The 24,855-nt window shown below is 39.3% G+C and overlaps 1 protein-coding gene across 4 annotated transcripts in view; it reads right to left on the bottom strand.

Moving 5' to 3' along the window:
* Window positions 1-24,855, bottom strand: part of CACNB2 (calcium voltage-gated channel auxiliary subunit beta 2) — a 247,833-nt gene that overhangs the window by 218,326 nt on the left and 4,652 nt on the right. For all 4 annotated transcript variants that reach the window (XM_058029166.1, XM_058029174.1, XM_058029148.1 and 1 more), the window contains exon 2: window positions 18,874-18,966. In XM_058029166.1, the coding sequence (XP_057885149.1) occupies window positions 18,874-18,966 (93 nt within the window). The remainder of the gene's footprint in view (window positions 1-18,873; window positions 18,967-24,855) is intronic.

Below are 24,855 nucleotides of genomic sequence, written 5' to 3' on the forward strand. Positions count from 1 at the left end.
ATAGAGAAATATTAAGACGAAAAAATTTCTGGGCAAGAACCCAGTCCAAAATTTTGAACATCTGCTTCTTGCAGCACAGAAAAGCAAAGATTTGCGTTGCAGTGAAAGGTCAGATCACCAGGACCCGTCATCAAAGCCTGTCTCCTATTCCTGAGATCTTTTCTTCACTTGTTTGGAGCAACACTGAAAAATAATTTAAGTTTGTTCCGATGAAGAAAACCCATTTTACACCTGCTCTACTTGAAGCCCTCAATATTCATGTTTCTCCATGAACTGTGATATCAAATAGAATACAATTTTCTGCAGAGGAACCAACACTAAAAATACCACAGATAGGAACAATCATATTTCCAGCCTCACTCTCAACTGAGGTCAGTAATTTCAACTGCACACAAAAGTGTGTGTATCCTATCTCTTGTTAGGATAGCTTCAATTTATCCATTATAGATAGTGCTCAGCATTACACCTGTAAGTTGGCTATGTAGGTCAGCTTGCAACAGATACTCTCATTCCACTCAACCCCCCTGAAGGTGACAGTGGCATACAGAAACTTTTGCCTAGTTAAAGAAAAAGGGTTCCCATGATCTGCATCACCTTTCTGGGGCTTGACAGTCACAACCTTTAGAAATAACAGGCTAAATCCATAAAATCCAAGCAATTCTTCTCAAGTATAACTGGAAAACAGTATGCTTATAATTGCTAACAAATACATTACTGCAACTGTAAAAATGCCCCGGACCTTAATGTACAGTTATTCCTTTGTTGTACCTGTCCACTCCCAGGTTTAGGGTCCTGAGTTGCTTCAGAAGGAGCAGATTCCTGCGAATCCTCAGGTTTAAGGTCTTGAATTTCTTCCACAGGAGTTGTTTCCAGCTCATCCTTGGGTCTAAGATTTAGAGTGTCCTCTACATCTGAAGTATTTGATTCCTGCAGCCTGTCCAGCGTTGAGCCCTCTGTCTCACCTCCAAGAGCAGATTCCATTGCCCACCCTGGTGTGGAGCACGACAGAGCACTCCTTGCACAGGGAGCCTGGTGATGATAACATCAGCCCTGGCAGGGAATGGTTACAGACACCTGAACCTGCTCCCAGCCAGGGAATGAAACAGGAAACACATCTGCTTAAAAACAGTCCTTTTGTAAAATCACCACTCTGAGCAGTCTTTTACTCCGCTCATAAGCTGCATCTATTAAAGAATAGATTTCATTTTACTTGAAAGAATTATCTTAGCAGTGACTTATGGGCAAAAGATAGCACAGAGGGTCCTCTGAGAAAAGAGCTCTAGGAATTTCAGGGGTGAGACAGAGACAAAACTGATACAAATTACTCAGGATTACTGAGCTTTAGTTCATTGATACTAGTGAGGTCCAAGGAGTAATTCTGAGGCTTCCAGTAATCATCCCTAAAGTTCAAAGTAACTCCAAAATGGGGACAGGAACAGGCCTGGAAAGAAATTTCTACCACTGTGCAAGCATTCTCAAGAGCACAGAGAGGAGATGGGAAGGGAACTACATCTCAAACTACATAAGATCTAGACTAGATGCAAGGAATACACTTTCATGATGAGGGCAGTGGGACACTGGAAGAAGTTGCCCAGAGAGGAGGCAGATGCCCCATACCAGGAAACATTCAAAGCCAGGTTGGACATGGCTCTCAGCAACCTGATCCGTCTGAAGATGTCCCTGCTTATTGGGATAGCACTAGATGACTTTGAAATGTCTCTTCCAACCCAAACAATCATATGATCTATGACCTTCAAACTCTGACCAGTGTGGTGGGACTCAGAACACTGCTGGAGCTCTCAGGCTCAAAGCTCAAGTAACATGAAGAAGGAGAGTTACACAGTGTGAATTCCATTTAGTGGCACACCAAACACAAGACACTGTGGGAGGAATTCACTAACTAGATTAATCCAGTTTAAGTAGAAGATGATGCAAGCTTCTGATAAGAAGATTACCTATTGAATGCATGTAACCAAATATGTAATATTAGAAAAGTTGAATGGAAAGCATAAATGGAAAAGCAAAGAGCAAACCTGTCTACAGCTTCAATCACTTTAATGCGTTTAATTAGCACTTTTCTGAACTAACACAATTGCAATAAAAATGTATTTGTTTACCTCGTTTTTAGAAAAAAGAAAATTTCTTTTTTGCCACATCTCTTAAAGAAAAAGTGTATCTATAAAAACTTAAGTTACATAAATGAGGCTCCATTATGAAAGTATAATGGCAACTTGATAACTCATGCAATCATTCCTAATCAATCAGTAATTAAAAACATATTAGTAATATTGCTAATACTGCTCAACTACTTTCCTGCAGAATTATTCAGAAGAGGCTGTACCTGGTATATATTAAACAATGCATGCAGACTAACAGTAAAACATTTTTTTAAATTGCTTAGCATGCAAATGAAACAACAAGCTAATGGGAGTTAATTTTAGTCAGTCCATGATTATTTTTTCAGGATAACATATACATGCCTCAGTGCCTTTCACAAATTGTCTGGATATATATATATCTCAGCATCTGTATCTAAAATATTTAGGACAGTAAGATAATTCTTTCAGATTACACAGAAAAAAATACATGGAAAATGAAAAGAAAAAATGCCACTTGGTCTCATAATAACAATGGTATCAAAACAGACTTTTGGTGTTGGCTCCCATATCTAAAAACAGACAACTAGCATGTTAACTTTTGACATTACTGAGAAAACTTAAAAATTCTCATCCTTTCATTATTTTATACCATTACAGTTCATGTTCCATTTTGCTTAGGTTCAGAAATAAACACATATGATTTAGAAAACAATGCACAGATTTCTGCATAATATATTATATGTAATGTATCTTGATCCCAGAGAAGAGAACATTTTATTTTCTTATGGAGTTTGGCTTCCTTTCTTGTCAAGCAAAAACAAAGCCATAAATTTAAAAGCATCATGACTAGAACCATTCTGTGTATCTAAAACTCCCACAAAAGCAAGAATAAAAATGAAATATGTTTAACTTTCACAAGCCTTTAGTAGTTTAGCATGGCAGCCAGCATCTTTAGATCAGGTAGGAAAGTCCAGGTTATTCCACAGGTAAAATAATTAAAGAACTAGCATAAGCTCTGTACAAGGAACAGAAAAAAGTATGCCCCCTGATTTAAAGATACACTAAGAACACTACTCAATGGCACCAATTTGATCAATGTTCTGTGAATAGCTGTACGTTATCAGCTAAAGAAACAGATGGATGACACAATGTGGTGTGGAGGCAGCAAGGCAAAGACCTGGAGCACAGCAGCTGTGGAGCAACACATAAAGGTTAGAGGTAGACTTGCTGGAGAGCACTAGTAGGGCTAACAGAATTTGTTTTCACAATGTTTTGAATAAATATATACGTAAAAATTACTATAAAAATCTTCAGTAAATGATGGACACTTCTTTTATTACTGTTCTTAACACAGTAGCTAGATTTTAACTCACAGGATAAAAAAATCAAAGACCAATGGCCTGAAGTACTGTGAAACAAAGTAGGACTCAAAAAGATTAAGGATGTACTAGTTTACAAACCAGTGCCTCTACATCCCCTCAGTGTACCAGGACAGCTGCTCACAGCCCATGCAGACCTGGTCACTGCAGGCATCAGCTGCCTCTGCGTCAAGGGGGGCAAGAGCCTTTCCTCCAAGATACAGCCACTTTCACTTGTGACTATTAAGTCTGCATTTCTTCAGGATCAGGGAAATCACAGTTACAAATAACAAAGCTTGCAGTCTATGCAATACTCTCCCACAATTACAGCTAATTATGTTCATACAATTTACCTGTTCCTCACTCATTTATATTTCTCTATCTTGAACCCAAACATGTTAAAACACCACCTACTAGACTGAATTGCATGTAGGTATACTCTCCAACCTAAACTGGAGGTCAAAATCTCAAATTATAGGAAGTTAAATATTTCTTAAATTGGAGTTTCTGTGCACGGTTTGTACTTGCAATAAACAGAAAGTCCCTGGAATGCACACAATGTTGAACAGAGCAGATGTCATTTACATGAGCTTAAAAAAAGTAATCACTGCAAGTCATGGACCACTGCCCTTCAGAAAATGTAGGTTAAATTCACACATCAGGTGCCCACCAATCTGCCCACAACTTCAGGGCAAGAAAACTACTTTCATGTCCTCCAGACAAAAAGGAAATAAAGCAAGCACACACATACACACCATATGGATAAAAAAAAAAAACCAAAGCTCAGCTTCACTTGCATGTGCAATTCATCATGCTGCCTTCTAACAGCATTAAAAAAATTACAGCCAGGGAGTGTGGCTTAAGTTAAGAACTGTCCATACATTTTACCACATTCAGAATTTTCATTCTTAGTATATTACCATAGCAACTTTACTACACCAAAAATATTACTCCCAGAAGATACAAAAAGGCTGAAATCTCTGGCACTTATCCTGAAGGATGTTACAGCAAACACCAAGCTTTTGCTCCAGACAGGATCCCTCCAAGCTCATGTGGAGCTGGGCAGCCCAGATCCCAAAAATCAGGCCCAAAACTGACCTAGTGTTACTGTCTTTGAAGTGAGAGGCTGAAGACTGACTCTGATCAAGTGTTTTCCAGTGCTCTCTCCACTGTTTTTGTTTCCTACTTTTTTGCTTGTCATTCCTACAATGCACACATTCTATCACAATTAATATTGGGAATGATTGTTTGCCACATCAAACATTATTTTCAGTTTCTCCTCACCTTTGAAACTTATACGCAAAAATGGATTGTAGGGACCCTTCATTAGCTCTTTGGGGCTGGGCTTTTTGGGAGGAGGAGGGAAGCAGGGAAGACATGAGACACTGTATTCCAAGGCAACATAAAAATAAATAGTAAAACAAGAAGATAATGAATTTAGTTCTAAAAATTTTAGAACTAGCTCACTTAGCTATGTTCTGCATTAAACATTTTGTCTAAATGAGAATCATAAAACTAAAGGGCAGCAAAGATGTATAAGGTTTTCCTTTTTTTATTTTTTTATTCTGTCCCTTTATGGACTACCACTACATAAAACAAGAGCTTTAAAATAGTCTTAAAACCAATCTCTTGGTCAATCAGGTGGTTGTCATCAATCTACTAGATTTATAAAAAAAAAAGAAAGAAAAATGTCACTGTTCAGAAAAGCTTCAAGGTTGATATTAATAACAATGAATCATATGACTAACAGAATGAAATTGAAGCCTCTTAAAACTCTTGATCCAATTCTCCCTGAGGTCTGAGTTCCAAGGGATCATTTTTTTGGTTTCTGTAAAGTCCTTGTGTTCTATTTTTATTTGCAAGAAAATTACACCTAGCAGTATTATTTCATAGAGTAAAATTTACAATGCACCATCTGAACAATGGGCTTTTCAGTGTAATATTTCTCAGGAATTACAGTATTAGATTAATGTGATGTGCAAAATTTTTATCAACTCAGTCTCCAAAGCAATGAGTCACGCCTAAACGCAGAACAGCAATACAATTAAAAACAGCTTATGTGCTGCTGTGTTCTACACCCCACAGGTATCAGAACATATGATTAGAACAGATACAAAAGGTTTCCATTGAAATAAGATGTACAGACACAGAAAAGACTATAGCAATGTGTGCTGAATCTGTGCTCAATAGCTAAACGGGTGCTATTAATGCTAAACAGCTCCAGAAACATCAGCCAAGAAGAAAGCCTGAGTGTCAGACACAGGTATGAGCAAGAGAGACTATGCACAGCAACCAACCACAGGCAGATAAAGGAGAAAGCCAGTTCCTTGATGCTCCCCCTGCACTCAGTGGGACTACAATTCCTTCTTCTGGAGAGTTCCAGAGCACAAGACCAATTTAGAAAATATAAATCAACTTCTGGAAGAGATGGTCTGTCTCCATAGCCATCAAGCACACACAAGAATGCTGCTAGCTCGGATGAGCTCAAAAAGTACTCTTCTCCCTGCTAAATGCCAACAGCATCCACTGGAGGCAAGCAAAATTAGCTAAGCAGCACAGACTATGTATCAGGTTCTCCATTTCTCCTAAGAAATCCAGGATAAAAGCAAGGAATAAAAAAGATTCTAAAATAGAATAGTTCAAATTGTACCCTATCTTCTCATGAAAAAAACAGACAAGTTTGCATAAGTGGATAGTAATTAATAGATACTCTCCTAAATGGCAGTGATATACCATATAAGGAGCAAACAACATTTAGCCAAATGCCTCAGTCACCCTCATTTATGGTGCCTAGAGACCTAACAAACAACAGACTGCTAGCAATCTGATAAATTGGTTCTATTCTGAAATCCCCAGAATATCCTATACAGCAAATGGGCCCTGTAAAATGTTTGTAGCCACAGTGGGAAAATTTCCCATTGTTTACCCTGTTATTATGGGTTTTCTGCTTAGAAAGGCTGGGAATTCTTCTCTGTGCTGACACATTACCTTCATTTCCATTTCTGTCTGCTTCCTGACCTATCTCATACTTAACACCTGCTGACATCACGATTTCCAATACATTTTTCACTAAAACATTCTTTTGAAATGGGATTTGAAGTCTCCTGTTAGCAGCTGGGGGCACCCATGCCAACAAGACACATGTCAGTGTGGGAGAAATGTCCAGCAGTCACAGGGAGAAAATGGTCCAGCCATTGCCCAAACTCAGAAACTTCTGGAACACACAGCAGGTTAAACCTCCTTGCAAACTGCTTCCCTTCCAGGGAAACTGCAGGGTGAGGGAAAAGGCAATGGTATTTACATGCATCTCTATTTGCCATGTTGCACACAGGGTGTGCTCCAAACCCAGGGGCTTCCCACAGTGTGGGCAACACCAGAGGGACTATGGCATCCACATTTGATGGCTTTTGGCATGATTCAACCACACTCTTCAGCCAGGGGCTGTCCTGTGAACAGGAAAAACCCCCAGGACCATTCCTACAGTCCTCTGAAGCACCAGGCAGCACTTGACCCAAAGCAGCACTGAAGCAACACCACCTGGAGCTGGAGAGGACACTGCTGGGACACAGCATCCAGACCCCCTTCTGCACCAGCTGAGCAGCCTGTGCAGCCCCACTGGCCCAGCAAAGCAGCACAAGCCCAGTCTGGAAGCTGCAGCACTGAAAAATGGCTCTCCAGCAGCTCACCCTCTTGTCTCAGGGTGCCTCCTTGGCCCCATGGCTGACAATATTTCGGCCAAACAAGTGCAAAACAATGAAAAGCACTTTCCCAAGTTGGCAGAGATGGGGTTTATACACATTTCAGATTTTCAGTGTGTTCTGTTTTGGGGATAAATTGTGTAATAAAACTGATGATGCAATTTCAGGCAGATCCTGTCTTCCTGGAAATACAAGGGAGACTGGATTTCCAAGTCTTGAATGACCACTAAAATACCACTTTCACAGAAAAATTTAGTTATGCATACACAGTTAAACAGACTGGAAAGGGAAGTCCATTGGTACAAATAAGAACAAGTTAAGGTCCAGTTCCACAGATGGCAGTACCACATTGGTAAGACCTTTCAAAAACCCTTATAAAGAGCTAGCAGAGAAAAATCCCTGACTGGTACTCAGCAAGCAGAGGTAAATGTTTGCCAGATTAACTGTTAGGTGCATTTGCTTGACTTCAAGCATGTGTTCTGAAAAAACATGAATAATGTTTTTATAAATACAGTGAACTTTCCTAACGTGAAAAATAAAATCTTATGTATGCTGCCAAGTCTGCCTAGAAACTTTCTGTTTAAATTTTTAAAACCTAGAGGTAGGATTTTCTCCAACTCCATCTACCAAATATTCAAGCCGTAAGAGGAGGTCATTTGATGTCTAAATCAAGCACTCTTCTTTTTGGATGCACAAATTGATCCAGTATTTTAAGACGACTACAGATTTTCCAATGGCCGAAAATTAAAACTGTCATGGAAACAGCAGAGATAACAATTTAATCCAGCCAAGGTCTGTCTTTACTTGCAAACAGCCTGCAGAACCAACAGCACTGGCAAGTCTAAACAGGTTAGCACTTTACAGCACAAAAATTAGAAAAACAAAAGATCAATGTTACCCTCTGACCAACATGCTGCAGTCTTTAGTCAGAAGCACAGTACAAGGAGATTTATTTCAGAGCAACCCCAAGGGAACCATCAGCAAAGACTCCCTTCAGAACTGGGGCTGGGGCTTTTGTTTTACAGCGTTGATAAAAGGACAAATGATGCACACATCTCCCAAAATTGTAACATCCTATGCTTGTTCCCATGGATGAACTTTCTCTCTTTTATTTAATGAAGCAAACACTGGAACAGTGGTTTTCATTACTATTTCATCTCTTCATTTCCCCTGGCTATTAGTAACTCCATGCTAAATGCAAGCAACCCGCAAGTGCTTCGCCACATCAACAATCAAACAACCACAGCTACAGTTACAAGCAGGATATGTAGTATCAAAAATACACATTTTCCAGTGGTTTTGGGCTCCATTTACCCTTCCAAAAATTTAAGAACTAATAGGACATACTCCAAATGATATACACTTGATGCATGCTGGAAATAGCCTAGGTTTAGCTGCCCCTGCTTTAAGGGAAAATAGAGGGTGTAGGTTAACAAGGAGAGTGTGACATCACGTGTCACAGGAGACCAAAGGATTTTCTGAGTGTAAGGCCTGAGCTCTGGGCTGGAGTAATGAACTTTGCCACAGCAGAGAGCAGATTTCTCATAGAAGGAATACCAGATTAAATCCCAAATACTGTGCTAAACAGGATCATATCACATTGACTTTCAGGCATATTACAGGACCGAATTAAGTTAGTTGTCAGTTGAACTCTGAGTAGGAAAAAGTTGCAAGAAAGAAAAACTTGATGTGCTATGAAGCACTCCTATGTGCTTCAAACAGCAAGGAATCTTTCTAAAATAAATAAATATCAAATGGAGGCCAAAAACTGTGCAAAAATTGCAAGTATCATTCTAAGTAGCTCTTGTTTATCAGCAGTTAATCAGTAAGACTAGAAAAAAATCTTCAACCTTCCAGAGTTAAGTTATTTCCATAAAAAAAAACACACATGGCACACTGCCAATTCTTCCAGACTATCTCCAATGAATCACTGCTTCTTGGGCCTCAAAATGATGCTGTCACTCTTTCACTTGGCTCTGTCATCTAATTCCAAGGCTTTATCTCAACACCATAATTTATCATCACATTTATTGTGTAAACTGTTGATTAATTTTCTAAATTCAGATTTCAAAGTATAGTAACAACACAATTGTTTAAATCTATTGATGTGCTTTCATTTCTTTGCAATGTCTGTAATAGCATTTTAATACTGTTCACTTTTCTCAGATGATAACAGGAACATGAAGATTTTACACATTTTAACCTTTAATATCTTCAAACTGTTTATGGAGTTTGAGCAAACATCACTTCTCCTAAGGATGGGAAATTTTACTTTAACATATTATTTCAGCATTTTATTTAACAATACAAACAGCTTAGGAAAGCATCCTTTTCCCATTTCAGTTTAAATGGCAGATGATGGATAAATTGTAGCTAATCTTGGAAAGAGGTGTTTAAAACCAACCAAATCCTGATTAAACTCTATTACTAACTCTGGCAATTTTCTCAGCAATTATTTCAAGGACAAGGCTGAAACAGTCTTTAATCTTTCCTTACTATAAACAAACATTTCCTTGACACATTACTGTTTTCAAAAGGTTTCCTAAAAAATAAATAAGGTCAAAGAAGTTGGACAAAGTGATTGATTTTTCAGAGAACTGCACATGCAATAACATGTTTTTAGAAAAGTAGCAAGGGGAGATTACTGAACATATGCTGTGCTTTCCTCCATTTGTAGGGAAAATAAACCCAACTAGCTGAGCTTCACTGTTTCCACAGGAGCAATGATGCCTGCCTTCAGCTCAGTCCATTAAAAAGCAGGATCTAATAAGGACTATTTTGAGAGCCATCTGATCAACCATGGCTTAAAGCTATATTTCTAACATAAAAGACACAGGAATTAAAGGTAATTTGGCATAAAAGAGAAGGTTATATTTCATCCTGCAATAGACTCCCCAGGTTCAATCTGCAAAGCAACTGAACACTTGGAAACACCAGTGGAGACAACAGGAGGAAGAATATCAAAAGCATGTATAATTATATTTCTCCTTTTTCACTTCATCTTTCTCATGCCTTTTTCACTTCATCCATCCTTCCCTCTTTCAGCTCCCAGCCTGCTTGCAGGAATTACTTCTCTTTCCTATCCAAGACCTGATTATCCTATTAGTAAACCATCTGATTAAAACCATTTAACACACAGTGCAATACAGGCTTATATGGTGCTTAGAATTAATACTAACACTTGAATTTATAATCTCAAGAGTACTATTAATTACTTATTTCCTTTGGCAGAGGAAAAAGAATTCATATATTCTACAATATCAGATTTTAAAGAAGTGTTTTTATATATTTAGATTTGCTTAAGGTCCTACTGTTTTTCAGGCCAGTCATATTTGGTCACTAAAATATTATGTGACCATCAGTGGAAACAACACTCACTAAATTGTGCTCACATGGATGTCAAAAAAAAAAAAAATTAAATTCCTGAGAAGATTTACAATTAATTTTAATACAATTAATTTTAAAAATACTGGAGCATAAATCTTTTCAATGAACCTAGTATTCCAGCAAATCTGAGTGAGATCACACAAAAAAAGCAACATTCAAGTATACAGGAACATATAATCAGCACTGGAAATACTGTCTAAACACATAGCCCAAGAGGAGACAGCTCTCTGCTGCAACTGTCCATAAAACTGGCAATTTTGTGACTAACTAAACAGAAATGGCATGTACATTTTGCAGTGTATCTATTAGTGAGGGACAAAACTAAGCCCTCCTGAGTTGAAGCAGGAATGTACTGGTGGAGTATTGTGAAAAACAAAATTTTCAGTAAATCTCCCTGTCTAATTGCAAGGGATCTTTCTTTACTCCCTGAGCCCTGCCAGCAACTGGGAGCAGCTCATCTTCACGACAGAGAGAAACTGAAGCAGCTTGCTGCACATTGGCCAAACAGCAGTTATTTTCCGAGGAATCTGCCTGCATTTTGGAGCAGAAGATGACATTTGCTTTACAGAGGATCAAACTGTTCCCTTGTGTTAGGTGTTTTGTTCCCAATCAAAACACACAGCGCAAATGCAAGCCCTGAAAATCAATGCAATATTGAAAATTACAGAAAAAACTTCAGGAACTAAACAATTGTTTATCATGCACTTAAATGTAATTATAAACTAAATTTTGCAAGTGAATTAAAACATGTTATTTCTAAAAAGAACCCCCATATTTTAGGGCCTTGTTAAAAAATTTCCAAATAGATAGGCCCATAAGTAAAAGTTGTAAAAATACTGCATTTATCTTCATAGAACATTTTTACAGTCGCTGCATTCACTATAATTAAATATATACATCAGAAACCTTCTTCCATTGCAGATATTTTGTAAGTCTGTACTTACTTTAAGACTCTATGATAGCATACAATAAACCTTGCATCTCACCACAAATTTATAGACAATGCAGCACACAAGAACTAGAAACCACACTGAATTTTCTGGGAGAAGCAGGGGACAAAATAAAACAAAACACTTGATTCTCATTCAATCCTATTCCTAATTTTGAACTTAACTGTTTACAACTGTGTAGTTTTTCCATGGAAAAAGGAAAAAACTGCTATATCCCACACAAGAAAGCAGCAAATACAGGCAAGGAGGTTCCCAGCACAGCTCTAAGGCTTTTCAGAGGTTCAGCTCTTGCAAAGCCCACTCTGATTAGAACAAAGCTGAAATGTGGACACATAGAGAGAAATCAGCAGCTGTAAAGGTATTTGATCAAAGACGAAGGCTTAAGCCTAACCCAGTCCAGGCTTTCTGCTCATTCCACATGCCTTCCACTATGATAGAAGAGTCTCTAAAAATCCTTCATCAGTTTCACTAAATGCTTAAAACCCCTCATACCTCTGCCTGCCCTAACAACTGAGCCCCTGCCTCCTCTTCCTCGCCCTCCTTGCATGGAGGCACCTCTGCCACCTGCAGAACCCCCCTGCTCAGTCATGCCCAAGTCCTGTCACACCTTTTGAAGGCCCTGCTATAAAATGATGGATCTGATGCTGCCAAATGTGACTGAGTGATGGTTGTGGCAGACACTGAGCAACTGGAGAGCCCCATTCCCCCTCTCCCTGACAGAACCAGAGAAGCACACAGCCAGCAGCAATGGGAATGCCAAAGGAGGTTCAACAGCTGCCCCCCACCCCGGAAATGTCACCCACCCCCCTTCAGAGCTTGCATCTCCCTTGTTCTCTCACAGCAGGCCACGTCTGACCTCTCAGACCCCTCTCACCACCCACACATCATCTTAGCAAGCTCCAAAGCAATCCTGGCAATCATCTCAGCAGACATCAGGTATGAGCCCCACCTTCAAAACTTCCACTGATCCTTGGAAAAGGATGTGTTGACTTCAGCTGCGTGCAGAGTAACATCAAACATCTACACCCATTCGAGGCTATAAAGAGAGCTCCTACCCTTCTGTTTTATAAAGAATTACATTTAGTTGCTCCCCACCCCCCGGTAATTTTTTCTTACCCTGCTACAAGAAGCATAAACGGACATGTCAGGAGAGCATTAAGATGTTTTGCCTGTTTGTTTTGGTTAGAGGGTGTGTGGGGCTTTTTTTAAACACATGGCAACATTTTGACTTCTATTCTTAGAAACCATTTGAGGCAAAAAAGGGCCCATGAAAGAGCTGAAGTCCACAAATGAACTTCCTTTCTGACAGCTTTTTCTCAGTCATCTCCCCTCCAGTCATGCCTGCCAAAATCCCATGCTTTATAGGGGCATCTGTTCTATTCTCTCCAGGCCAAAAAAGGAGACTTTTCAAACTCTTACTACAGCTCAGGAAATCTGTAGCTCAATGAGCCTAACATGATTTTTTCCCCCATGTCTGCAGCTCCACAAGTGCCATCAGAAGGGAAAGTCCTTTTCTCCCACCTCCCTTCCTCCAGCCCCATGCTCCTAACACAGGCCTCTTTTAAAAGCTGTCCTTCCTCCCCCCACTCCCCTTCGAACTGATTTTTACCATGACTGAGGAACCGAGACCAATTTACTTATTCATTTATGAGCCATAAATGAAACTCTACATCAACAGCTGAACTGGCATATTCTTATGAATACCTGCACTGCTCCAAGTTCCTCCCCCTGCTGTGAACTTGGTACACTTCACACAACAAGAAGTACATAAAAAACAGCTGCTTTCCCATGCCAGTACTACTCCTGGAGTAGCATCAAAAACAGGCAGTCTCAGTGAATTTGACTCAGAGCTGATTCACTTTGCTCAGCACAAACAGCAGGTCACCCTCAAACTACAGTGCCTGCCCAGGATTTGAAGTCTCACAGTGGCCTGCAGAGGGAAGTCTGGTTGCTCCCACAATCACCAGAAGAACAGAGAAGTACAGACACCATGCTCCCTTTGCCAAACTCACTGCAAGTTGGCTTTATCCAATTGCTATGCATTTCTTCTAATAACTTACAATTTCTGGTGAAAAATATAAGGCACCACAATAATAACAGTTTTAAGGTGTTTGAAAGAAGCAGACTTTCTAGAATTTATCACTTGTGTAAGGCTTCAATGCAACCACAATAGCAAGCACAGGCCACAAGAATCACTGATGTGGCTTTCAGAGAAATCTGCAGAAAGAGACCAGCAAAAATCTAACAGAACAACTCCAGACATTTGCAACAGAAATAGGAGATGAGAAAATTGAGCTGAGCAGCAGGTACATATTTTTATGCATTATAATCAGTATTTGCACAATACCTCTAAAAGTGCCTCACATACCTCATTTTTTTATGGGTAAATGCTAATGGCAAGTCTGCAAAGCTCCTTTTCCTCTCTACTAGCAAAACATGTCTCATAATTTGAAGCCCACAAAGGATGTAAGAATATATTAATAGGCAAATGAGCCCTATTTGTAATTATTTATTTAGATCTTCTGGCTAGCCACAATCTGGTTTACATACAGTCTTCCAGAAGCAGGAATAGTCCTAGCAGGTTATATACAGGCAGGTTTTCAGTCTAAGATTGTGAGTACTGGGCATGAAGACCAAAGCGAATATCTGTGCCCACTCTACACCAGCTCTTTGGGGCTCAGCCTGTAAATGCATAGCCTCACTGGCAGGCTGCATCTATCAGCTGAATACATAAGCTCTTCCCCTCATGAAGAGGGAAAAAAATTAAAAATGAAAGCTAAGCTCTACATCTGGAAGACAAAAAGCAATTAAAACAAGAGGAAAACATTTCTGACAAGGCCCAGTTCTCTAGTGAAATCAAGATTAAGAGGCATGTTTATGAGCAAAACTAAGTCAATATTTTCAAATTGGTTTTTAGAGCAAATCTTAGTTTTACCATTCATAAAATTCAATAGGTAATTACACAGCTAGGCAAATGTCCTTAGAGGAAAGCAGAAGAATAATGAATTCCCTACATAATTATTTATAGCTGTGTTTTTGAGTGAACACAGTACAACAGGCATCAATCCAATATTTAAAGGAAAAAAAAAAACAGATTTGTAAAACCTTAAATATTTCTGTAAGCCAGTCCATAGACAACAGCCTATTTCACAATCTAATCTGCCTTTGCAATACATAAAAATCCCAACAACTTAGCCTGCCTCTCTGATTAATCATTACGATTTAAAATAAAACCTTGACAAAGATGGGCCCAGAAGCACAACCACAAAATATGTAATGCTATCAGAACATGCAATTTGCTTAAAATTATGGTCCTGGGAAGTGCCATAGTGTTGTGTGCAAAACATGTTGTCTGATCTGTATTTTGAAGATACCCTTGGGAAAAAAATCATTACCAAGCATCAGTCAAAATGGCAACAACTAGAGCTCAAATCCAATTCAGTCTTTCATAACTAACCCTAAGAACAAGCTGCTTATCACTCCAAAGCTCAAAAAAGATGATGAAAACTATATAACACAATGTCCTTTGGCTCCCTAAAGACATTATTACATTCAGTTAGGAGCTGATTGCTGTGCAATGATGCTTCTGCTTTCCAAATACACAGCTTAATTGCCAATACAACTTCACAAGAAAACAGAGAGGAAAAAATTTCCCTCTCCTGCTATTGAAAAGACAAGCAGTAGTTGCTAGCAAATAAAAAGAAGGCCAAATTGTTGTTATTTTTTTAAGCTCGAATATCATCAATAACATGCTGGTGACAAAACTAAACAAACATTTTTTTGTAACAAACAAATAGAACATGATCCAAACATTCCCCTAAAATCTCATACATATTATAGTGTCACAAGTGAAAATTATAATAAAAATCTCTATCAATACATAAAATTCACAGCACAAAGGAGCTCTAACTGGACTGAAAATAATGGGGGTTTAATTTGTATATTATATACAGATGTTTTTGCTCCAGTTTAAGTCTTCTTTTATACACATCAGAAACAATACTGGATAGATTGCTCTGCTCTATTTCAGCACTCCACATTACAGATTTAAATGGAAAAGATCATTGCACTCAGGGCTGTGCAGACCACATTTCATTCTTCTTATACAACAGCAGGAGTTTTCAAGCAATTTGAATGTTACTTAGTTTCATCTGAAGGAGAGAGTACAAAGTTGGCATTATTTTTATTACTGTAGCATGTGGTATGCATAGCAGGAAAGTTACTGGGTATATATATTGGAGCAAGAGGGGCATATGTCCTTAAGGAAATACCAAAACCCAGACAATAAAGTTTATCAATGTTAGCAAGAAACATGAAGTCCCTCCCCCTGCAGTAGCTTTAACTTAAATGCCCAGCAGCTCTGTGGATTCAAAAGACTGAATCCTATATCCTTGCTCTTGCCAAATACCTCAACTGCCTTCCATGTGCATTTCCTAAGGCCTAGATGTGTTTGTCTTCTTTTATCCAGCCACAATTTATTTCTGTGTTAGGAACTGCCACTTTCCATTGACGCTGATGACAAGAACCTGCACACCTCTGACAGCTCCCCCAGCTCAGGGATAGGCTAGCTAAATATCACACAAAAACACCTTGCAAACATTCTTTCTTCTTTAAGAAAGACAGATCCTGGAGAAAAATGTTCAGGACAACCCCAGGATTCCTTCCTCAGTGCAGAGGGAAGTACTTGTAGAGATGCACATAAAAGGGGCAGGAGAAGTTAAGAAATAAATGGGAAAGGAAACAGGAACTGAGGGAGGGAAAGGAGGCTGGAGAAACAAAAGGCAGCTATAGGCATAATAAGCATTGCTGAAACAAACAGGTTGTGTGTATCCTATGTCTCGATCAAAACCCCCATTAAACAACTCCACAAATTCATTTTTAAGCAAAAACTTTTTTCTTGGTTTTAATACAGCAATAAAATAAAACAACAGGGTTTAAATTCGTCTGCCCTGCTTTTCTGCAATTTTCACCATCTTAGAAAAACACAAAATTAATGGATTTATATTTTTTCTGCAAATAAATGGCTATTGCAAAACAACTATGTTCGTTTATAGCATGTAAAATATATTGCAAGATAGCTGGAGATAATATGTATAGCAAGAGAGTTTCTGGGAAGGACACAGCAGCTGAGCCAGCAGAAAACTCTGCCCCCATTCTGTTTAATATCTGGAACACTGGGCACCATGGTCATGTTGGTGGCAATTCTCCCTTAGTGCAAGAGGAACCAAGCTGTCCCAGGAGAAGGATGAGATCAGGAAAGCCTGTTGAAGATGGAATTCAAGCTCTGACATAAATGTCTCAGCAGCCACTGTGAAGAGGCATTTATTTCTCTCATACATCTGCTGCAACTTGAATGCCTCTGCCTGTACATTATGGAATGGAATGTTTTGTGGGAATTTTTTTAAACTTTACTCTGGACAATTTCATGTAACATTTATTCATTAATTATTTATTAATTTATTATTTATTAATTATTTATCCATTAACATCCCTTCATTATCTTCAGTGACAATACCATTTCAAAGCCGAGTTTGCTTCAGCAATCTATTAAATCTCTGATTTTTCACAGAAGCCTATTCACCTTTCAATCATTTGTATTACATCACTCAAGTAATTACTAAATTTTATTTCATAAAATAAAATCTCTTCTATAACAATCTGCACTTAATGTCACACTCCCTTTAAGGGCCTCAGAAAGATACAGACACATTCAGTGTACAGCTCACCAAACCTGCTTCCTATGGCAGCTCTGGAGATCTGATAAACCTCACACTCAGTAGAGACAACCAGGAGCCCACCTCACCATCACTGCTTGGTTTGCTGATCCCCCTCCTTGTGGATCCTCTCTCTTTGGATCCTTTTTGCCCTGCATCCTCTTTACCATGACCAAAGGAGCAAGAGGAGATACTTGAGACCAACTTCAGATTTCATTTAGGTAAACAAGAAAGGCAAAGAAGCATGTGCAGCTGGTGTAAAATAAACACTCATACTCTGCTAAAAATGTTCCAGGCTGAATCGAACATCCACAAGGAGCTAATGAAAACAGCAACACAGAATTCCTTACAAAGATTCCTTGGAACTGGGAGATCCTGTTGCTACTCTCCAACACTACTTAGACTCACAGTATTTTAAGACAGGACAAAATGTCCTAAACAAGTAATTTACTTAATTCAGGGTTTCCACCTTGATATATAGTATACTGCCACTGAAAAACCCCATGATCAATTCAGATTTCATGTCTAGGTCCAACAGACAGTGAAATGTAATAAGGGCCTGACTTTATCAAATCCTCAGCCTACCACAAACCCTACCAACACAATCACAGCAGGACAAAGTCAAAGAATTTTGTAAACAGGAGATGTGTTCTGATACAATCAATGCAACATCAATGGAGTCATTAAATAATTTGGGATGAAGGGACATGCAGAACAAGTCAGTAGAGAAGGAGGTGTGATGCCTGCTTATGGTAAAAAAGCCCCCAAAACTTTGCTATGAAAGTTGCCAAATTTCAGAACCTCTCTGAAAGAGATGGCAAAGTGTGCAGTGAAGATGCCATGGTTCGAATCAGCTGGGCATGAAGAACTGTGTTTTCAGCCTGCACAGGCTCAGCCACTCTGGTGCTCTGGGTACCATTTCTGCTCTCCAAGCTGTCAACCACATGTCCATTGACACACACCCTCCCTCCTCAGAAGCACAGTGTCAGTAGCACCAGAGCCACTCTGGGCTCTGGATACACTTCCAGCCACCCTCTGTTGGCCAGAATGAGCTGGAGCTGTCCTGCAAGCACCCACACTGGTCTGGGATCCCCATGGGTTCCACCAGGATCTCTCCCTCTGAAGCAGACACACAGACACCAGGGCAGGGAAGCCCACACCACTGCCCCATCTTCTACAGGCTCCTTCCAGCATCAGTGCAATGGGGACAACGGCTGCCGAGGATTTCCCCTCCAATCCATGCCTTAAAATAACACTGGGATGTGGGAGGAAAGCATCTAGGTTAACACTGCCTCATGCAGCACTATTTTGAGCAGGAAAACCCTGAAGATTGGTAGGGTTTTGATTCTTTATTCCAAATGTTGCCACTTTAGGCACTTCCATCAGACTCTGCCTCCTCCTCCAGCTTTAATCACCTGATAGCATTAGAGTAACAAAAATAAGGGTAACTACTATACATGGAAAGGAATGAGGAATGAAAAAGTATTTTTATGCCAAGATCAAAACAATAGCAACCAAATATTTTTCATTGTGCCAGAAGAGACTTCTGCTATTTCTCAGACTACAGCATCACAAAGTTGACAACTTGCAAAAAATAAATTAAAAATTATATTTTGAACATTTACACCAGTAAGCCATCCACTCTTGCAGAAGGTGAAAGCCCATACCTGGCGTACAAAGCTGTTGGAGGTAGTGTCAGAAGATGTACTCCCATCGGAGCCTTTAAATCGGTTCTTTCTTCTTGCCCCTTTACCATAGGACTGTTAAAAAAAATAAACAAAAACCCACAGATTAGAGAAACAGCATTATAGCATTAGTTTGTGTTGCACAGAAAGCTTCCAGTGTCTCCCAAGCTAGCAGGGATTCAGATTATCAGCTTTGTGTCAATCAATAAGCACATCTTCAGTAAGTAACTGATGGGATTTATGTGCAACTGCTCACCAGGCTTGGTCAATTGAGCCCTAAACGTTTTGCTGTTGCTGGGCTTTTTTCACATTTGGGTTCAGAAACATATTTATAGACTCACATAGATGTAGCACTATTTACCTAAGTCACAGTGATTAAAAAGTACAGTTTGTTGTGCAGCAAGTTTAAATAAACAAGGCAGGAAAGGAGGTACTGGAGCAGCCCCCAGTACATCACAGCTATGAGCCAAGTCAGCTGAGGGAACATTAAACAGCAAGAAGTGACAAACAACTTGTTGATACATCTTACAACTCAGAGAGATTTTACAATAATAATTTTTTACAATAAATTCAAGAAAGTAAAAGCAGTATAACAATAAAAAAGGACTATATGTGTAACTGGGAAAGGGGTAATATGCTAGTAAAAAGCAAGGCATCTTTTATCTACTTTTATCTACCAGGAATTTAAAGAGACATGAGGAGAAAGCTATGGCTGGCTAAAACAAAACTTTAAAACTATTGTTTAGAAATACAGAAAAACATGGCATAGAAACAAAGCAAATGCATCCATGTGGCCACAAAAAGTAATTTGTTTTGTGCATTAAACATGGGTCATCAATAAATATTTTTTCATTAAATTACATGGGAAAAAAAAAAGAAATAGTTCAAAACTATGTTATTTGCAACCACTTATTTCTGTTTAAGTGAATGCAAACTGTGTAGACTGTAAACTCTGCCATGACACCACCTCTGGGCTGTGCAACCTTCAGAGATGTGGGCCTGAGCTTACTGGTTCTCATGGTGGGGAAGGGAGGGCTCCAGTGCAGGCTGAAACACTTCAAATCTCATACTGGCAGATTTTTAATATCGTATTTTCAAAATGTGAGTGCTGCTCTTAGCAGTAACACATGTGGTAAGTGTGACTAAATATTTTGCAGTTTAAGACTATCTGAGGAGGGCTACAGACAGCCACTACTAACTTCACATCATTTGACAAATCCAGGTAACTTGCCTCCACCAGATGCAAGAGAACAATCCCAAACTGTAACTGTGTTGATTCTGGGTGAGTTTGGAGCACTGGATGAAATCGAATGCATCAATCTTTTAGGAAGGATGACTCAAGGAACAGCAGTTCTGCCAGCCAGACACTCACTCTCAGCAAAAACAGTATCTGTTATCTCACTAACCTAATAGTGACCTACAACAAAAGCAACGTTGCATCCCCCAAAAACCAGATTCATGGGAAAGACATTTTGCCAAGCTCGTATGATTTTTTCAAAACTGAAAACAGCCATGTAAGAAATTCCTGAAAGGTACCCAAATTGATTCTATGCATGCTGGTTAGGGTAGAACTATAGAAAAAACAGCACGTTGAAGATTATGGGGGTGAAAATACGACTTTCTGATGAGTCTGTAACTGTAACCCAGCAGGTCTCAAAATACAAAATTAAATTCCAATCAGGAATAGTTTTACATGGTTGCATTTCTAAAAGGAATCTTTTATAACTGAAGAACTTACTGGTAATGAAAAGGTCTTTCTAGATCAAAAAGAGTAATTAGTAGATTGGAACCACTGTTACAAGCAAATTATTAAAAATGTTTTCCAGTTATAATAGCTCTACCAGAACCATTTTTTTTCCACCTAGTATAACACAATTAATATAATATTCCACCTAATATAATATCAAAGTACCTAAAATACATAAAAAGTATCTCTGACAGCAGTATTCTTCAAATATAACAACATCTTTAAATAAAATTTACCTGTTCTGAATGGTTCCCATTGAGTTAATTACACACAAATATTCTGAATTCCTTTCCTACAATTTTTGTGGAAGAATACAGAATTACACTTACAAAAACATAAACAATTTCTAACATTCACAAAGGAGCTCAAGAATATAAAGCACCTATGTGAAGAACACACTATCTAGGCAATTTCATTTACAGTGTACAGTACAATATTGTGTAATTCCCAAGGAGATAATTAAAAACACGTACAAATATTCTTTCTCATAGTCACACATTTTGAATTTGTTTCCAGTTTCTACAATATTCATTTTATTTAAAGTATCATAGTGCTCAGTTTGCTAACACAAAAAATTATGAGAGGCAAAAGAGGGACTGATTCTAGAGTGATAAAGACAAACCAAGTAAGAGCAGAAAAAGAATATGTTACAAGCACAGATAGAGAAGCCTGCCTTATATCTGTGTAGCAATGACTAAAAGCATTTATTTCTGGCAACATCACAGCAAATGTAGCTCAGGCTAAAACTCACCTTGATTTTTCAGTTTGAGGAGTTTTTTTTGTGCACAGCAACATGCATATTTTTGTTCTACTGTTGTATACGTGAAAACTCTTCAGGAGCATGAGCTACATACTAACTTTAAACACAAAAAACCTGTTGGCATGATGGCAGGCTGTGGCTGCAGATTGTAGTCAGTTTTACACCTTCTTCTCTGCCCAGAGAAGGTTTCACTCTGAGGAATGGGGACAACTTTTGTAAGTGGGAAAACTGGGATTTGATGACTCTTTTCATTATTTTCAAGGATGCTAACTGGGGACTACATTTGTTTTCCACACCATTCAAGCTTATTTCCACAGTAAGAAATGCCTGAAAGTTTCTTCTGAAGATGAGGTTAGCCTTCCACAATCAAAACAATCTTATATATTATTAAAAATTATTAATTGTCTCTGCCATGGGGAGAAGCTTGAATACTCATCCTGTCATGATCATTATGTTCTGCTTCCTCGTGTGTATTTTTTTTCCAAAAGATGTTAATGTGAGAATGAGGCCTTAGTAAATAAATAAATGAATAAATAAAATACGTAATGATCTCAGTTACTTTCAATTCTCAGGGAAAAAAAGAAAAAAAAGAGACTATTTTTGCCCAATACATTACTGTGATTTTCATGTTAAAATACATTCCCTTATCTGTGTTCTGTGCAGCATTTGGCTGCAATTAGGCAGCTAAAAATAAAGGGCTGAATCACGACACGAGGACATTGGCCAGCAAAAGCAGCAACACAGGGCAGTCATTGCTAACCCGAGTGGCAGCTGTACCTACAGAACAACTGCTGAGCCCAAACACCTCAGCAGCCCAGCATGCAGGGCCCCGGGGGGGCAGCCTCAAAGCCAGCAGGGCAGGGCTGGCACCGCATCCTCTGTCCCAGCTGAGCCGCTCACAACCGACTCCCAGCCCTGTGAACAAGCCTGTCCATAAAATGTTTGCTGGCAGTAACATTCTGACTGGGTTTTAGCAGAGCGTCTTACTCAAACATAAAGTTATGTATACATGTGTTTACAAGTTCAAAAGTGTAGCTTAATTTATTAGTCAGAGGTGTGAAATTCCTTTAAAATTGGCTGAGTTTTCAAAGAGGAGAAATAAAACACACACATTTATGTTCTAAAGCTTCATAAAATATCCGAAAAACAACGTGAAACCTTACCAAAAACCTAAAATCAAACCAAAGCAGTTTTGTAAAAACCATTTCATCAATCAAGACTTAACAAAGCAAAGAAAGACTCTGCTTTCCAACTCTGATTGTGCAACCATTATTCAACCCGTGTCATCAAGTGAAATATGGGAATCATATGAAGTATTAAAGACATACACTGCAGTTTCCTGTTATTAACAGTTTTATGTACAATTACTTGTTATTGTAAGCAGATGAGATCAGTGCTGCTCAGTGAAAACCTTTAATTTTAATGAGGTTCTGTCTCAACACATAAAATACATAACATTTCATCCTGTAGCACACATGACAAGCAGAAGGCATCGTTTATGCCTGTAGGCAAAATACTCTCATCTGCAAGAGGAAATGTAAAACATTTAAAATTACCAACTATCTACAACCAGGGAACTGGTCTCCAGTGGGAGCCTTAAAATGCCCTTCACCAGTAACCACTCTAATGGCATTTCATAGCAAAGCAGTGGTGAGGACTATACAAAGGATCAGTCTGAACCCGAACTATTTATCATAGGTGAAACAGCACCAGCCATTGAGACTGATGGCAGCTGGCAGAGGTAAACCCTTAAAAACTGGTCTCACGAAGGAAGAGTACAGATGATTTAGGCAGTAGAGTCACTGACACCAAGTCAGGTGCTTAAACAAAGATGGAAGAAATAAACTGGAGAAAACAAAACCAGAAAACAAAATTTCAGAGCTACACTGAATCTTACATCATCTCAGATGAACAAGGGACCAACTACAAAAATCAAAAGAACACCTAAAAAGGTTAAAAAGTGACCCCCTAAAGGATTAGGGAATTTCTGGAAGGTCAGAAATGAAAATATGCACCAAGTATTTTTCCTTCCCATGCAAAAGCTTAAAAAATATTTAAAGATGCAGATGTCCCATACACAGCACATCAGGACAGCGCAGAATACACGAATCCAGCTCCATCCTTTCCTTAAAAGAACAGCCACTGCCTCTTTAAGCAATTCCTTACAACAAGGAAACAAATGCTCCTGTAGGTCAGACCCCCTGGGCCCTTCCTGACCCCTAGCCAGGCTCACCACCACTCAGAAATTAAACCTTCCAGGATCAGCTGCATAGCTGCAACCCCCACACTCTCACTCAACAGAAAAAGACATTAATATTTCTGATTTTGTCACCACAAATCATACTAATCTCATAAAGGAGTGGAGGTCAGCTTCCTGACCACACAGCCAAGGGCTGGAAGATGTACACAGACCTTGGTGATGTGTTCCCACAGCTCCCTTCCATGACAGGAACGAGGGCAAGGTAGGGTACAGCAATATGTGACATACATTCAGCCTGAGCAGCACACACTCAGGTCCCCACAGCACAAAAGAATCCCCAGCTTAGGTCTCAAAGAATTCTTAGGGGATTCTTAGGTCTCAAAGAACCTGGATTTCTCCAAACAAACAACTTTTGCAAAGGGACAAAACTCAGCAAAGACAGGACTTGCCCTCAGGAATCCTATCAAATTGAGGATCTCCAATACAGTCATCAAGTTCATGCATGCTGCAGGGATAGTCTGCAAAGTCCATTTCACAGGCATTTTATAAAATCCTACATCTACACCAAAACAAAAATCCTTCCAAACAAACAAACAAAACACCCAAACCTCCACAAATTATTCACTTCTCAAAATTTGCAAATATAATATATAAATAAATATTTGACAGATGCTTCTTTTTCAGCATTAAAAGAAAACTAATTTCTGCTGAGCAATCTGCAATGGTTAAATCTTAGATTCTCTTTTCTGCTGGCCTGTGATAAAGCCTTGCCAACACTGCATCTAGAAACAGCCCTATTCTTGCCAGTTCCTACACTTGTGAGCCATCTCCCAGGGCTCTCTCCCTGGCCTCAGACCAGGTCATCTGGCAGTTTCCACCTGCCAGACAAGAAGCTGGGAACTTGGCTGGCTCTCCTGGCCCCCAGTGGCTTGGAAACCCACCTCAGTGCAAACCTGCTGCACATCCACTCGTAATGCCAGCAATGAAGATGTCACCTCCCACCTCAGCAAAACAGGAGCACACAGCAGCACAAGGTGCTGATGCCCAAACCCCACTGGGCCTCCTGCAGCCTTTTAAAACTGGCAACTACAGCTGGAGGCCACGTGCCTGTGCCTCCCCACCTGCTCTCCACGGGTTTCTGCACTTCGCTTGCAGAAGCAAACAGAAAGAGATCTGACTCTGTGACAGAAGGACGCCTGCAGGGACCAACAGCCAACTATGACACGGGTTCCCTCTGCTAAGGGTTTGCTACCCTGA

This window comes from Melospiza georgiana, chromosome 1, assembly GCF_028018845.1.
Source record: "Melospiza georgiana isolate bMelGeo1 chromosome 1, bMelGeo1.pri, whole genome shotgun sequence".
Lineage (NCBI taxonomy): Eukaryota > Metazoa > Chordata > Aves > Passeriformes > Passerellidae > Melospiza > Melospiza georgiana.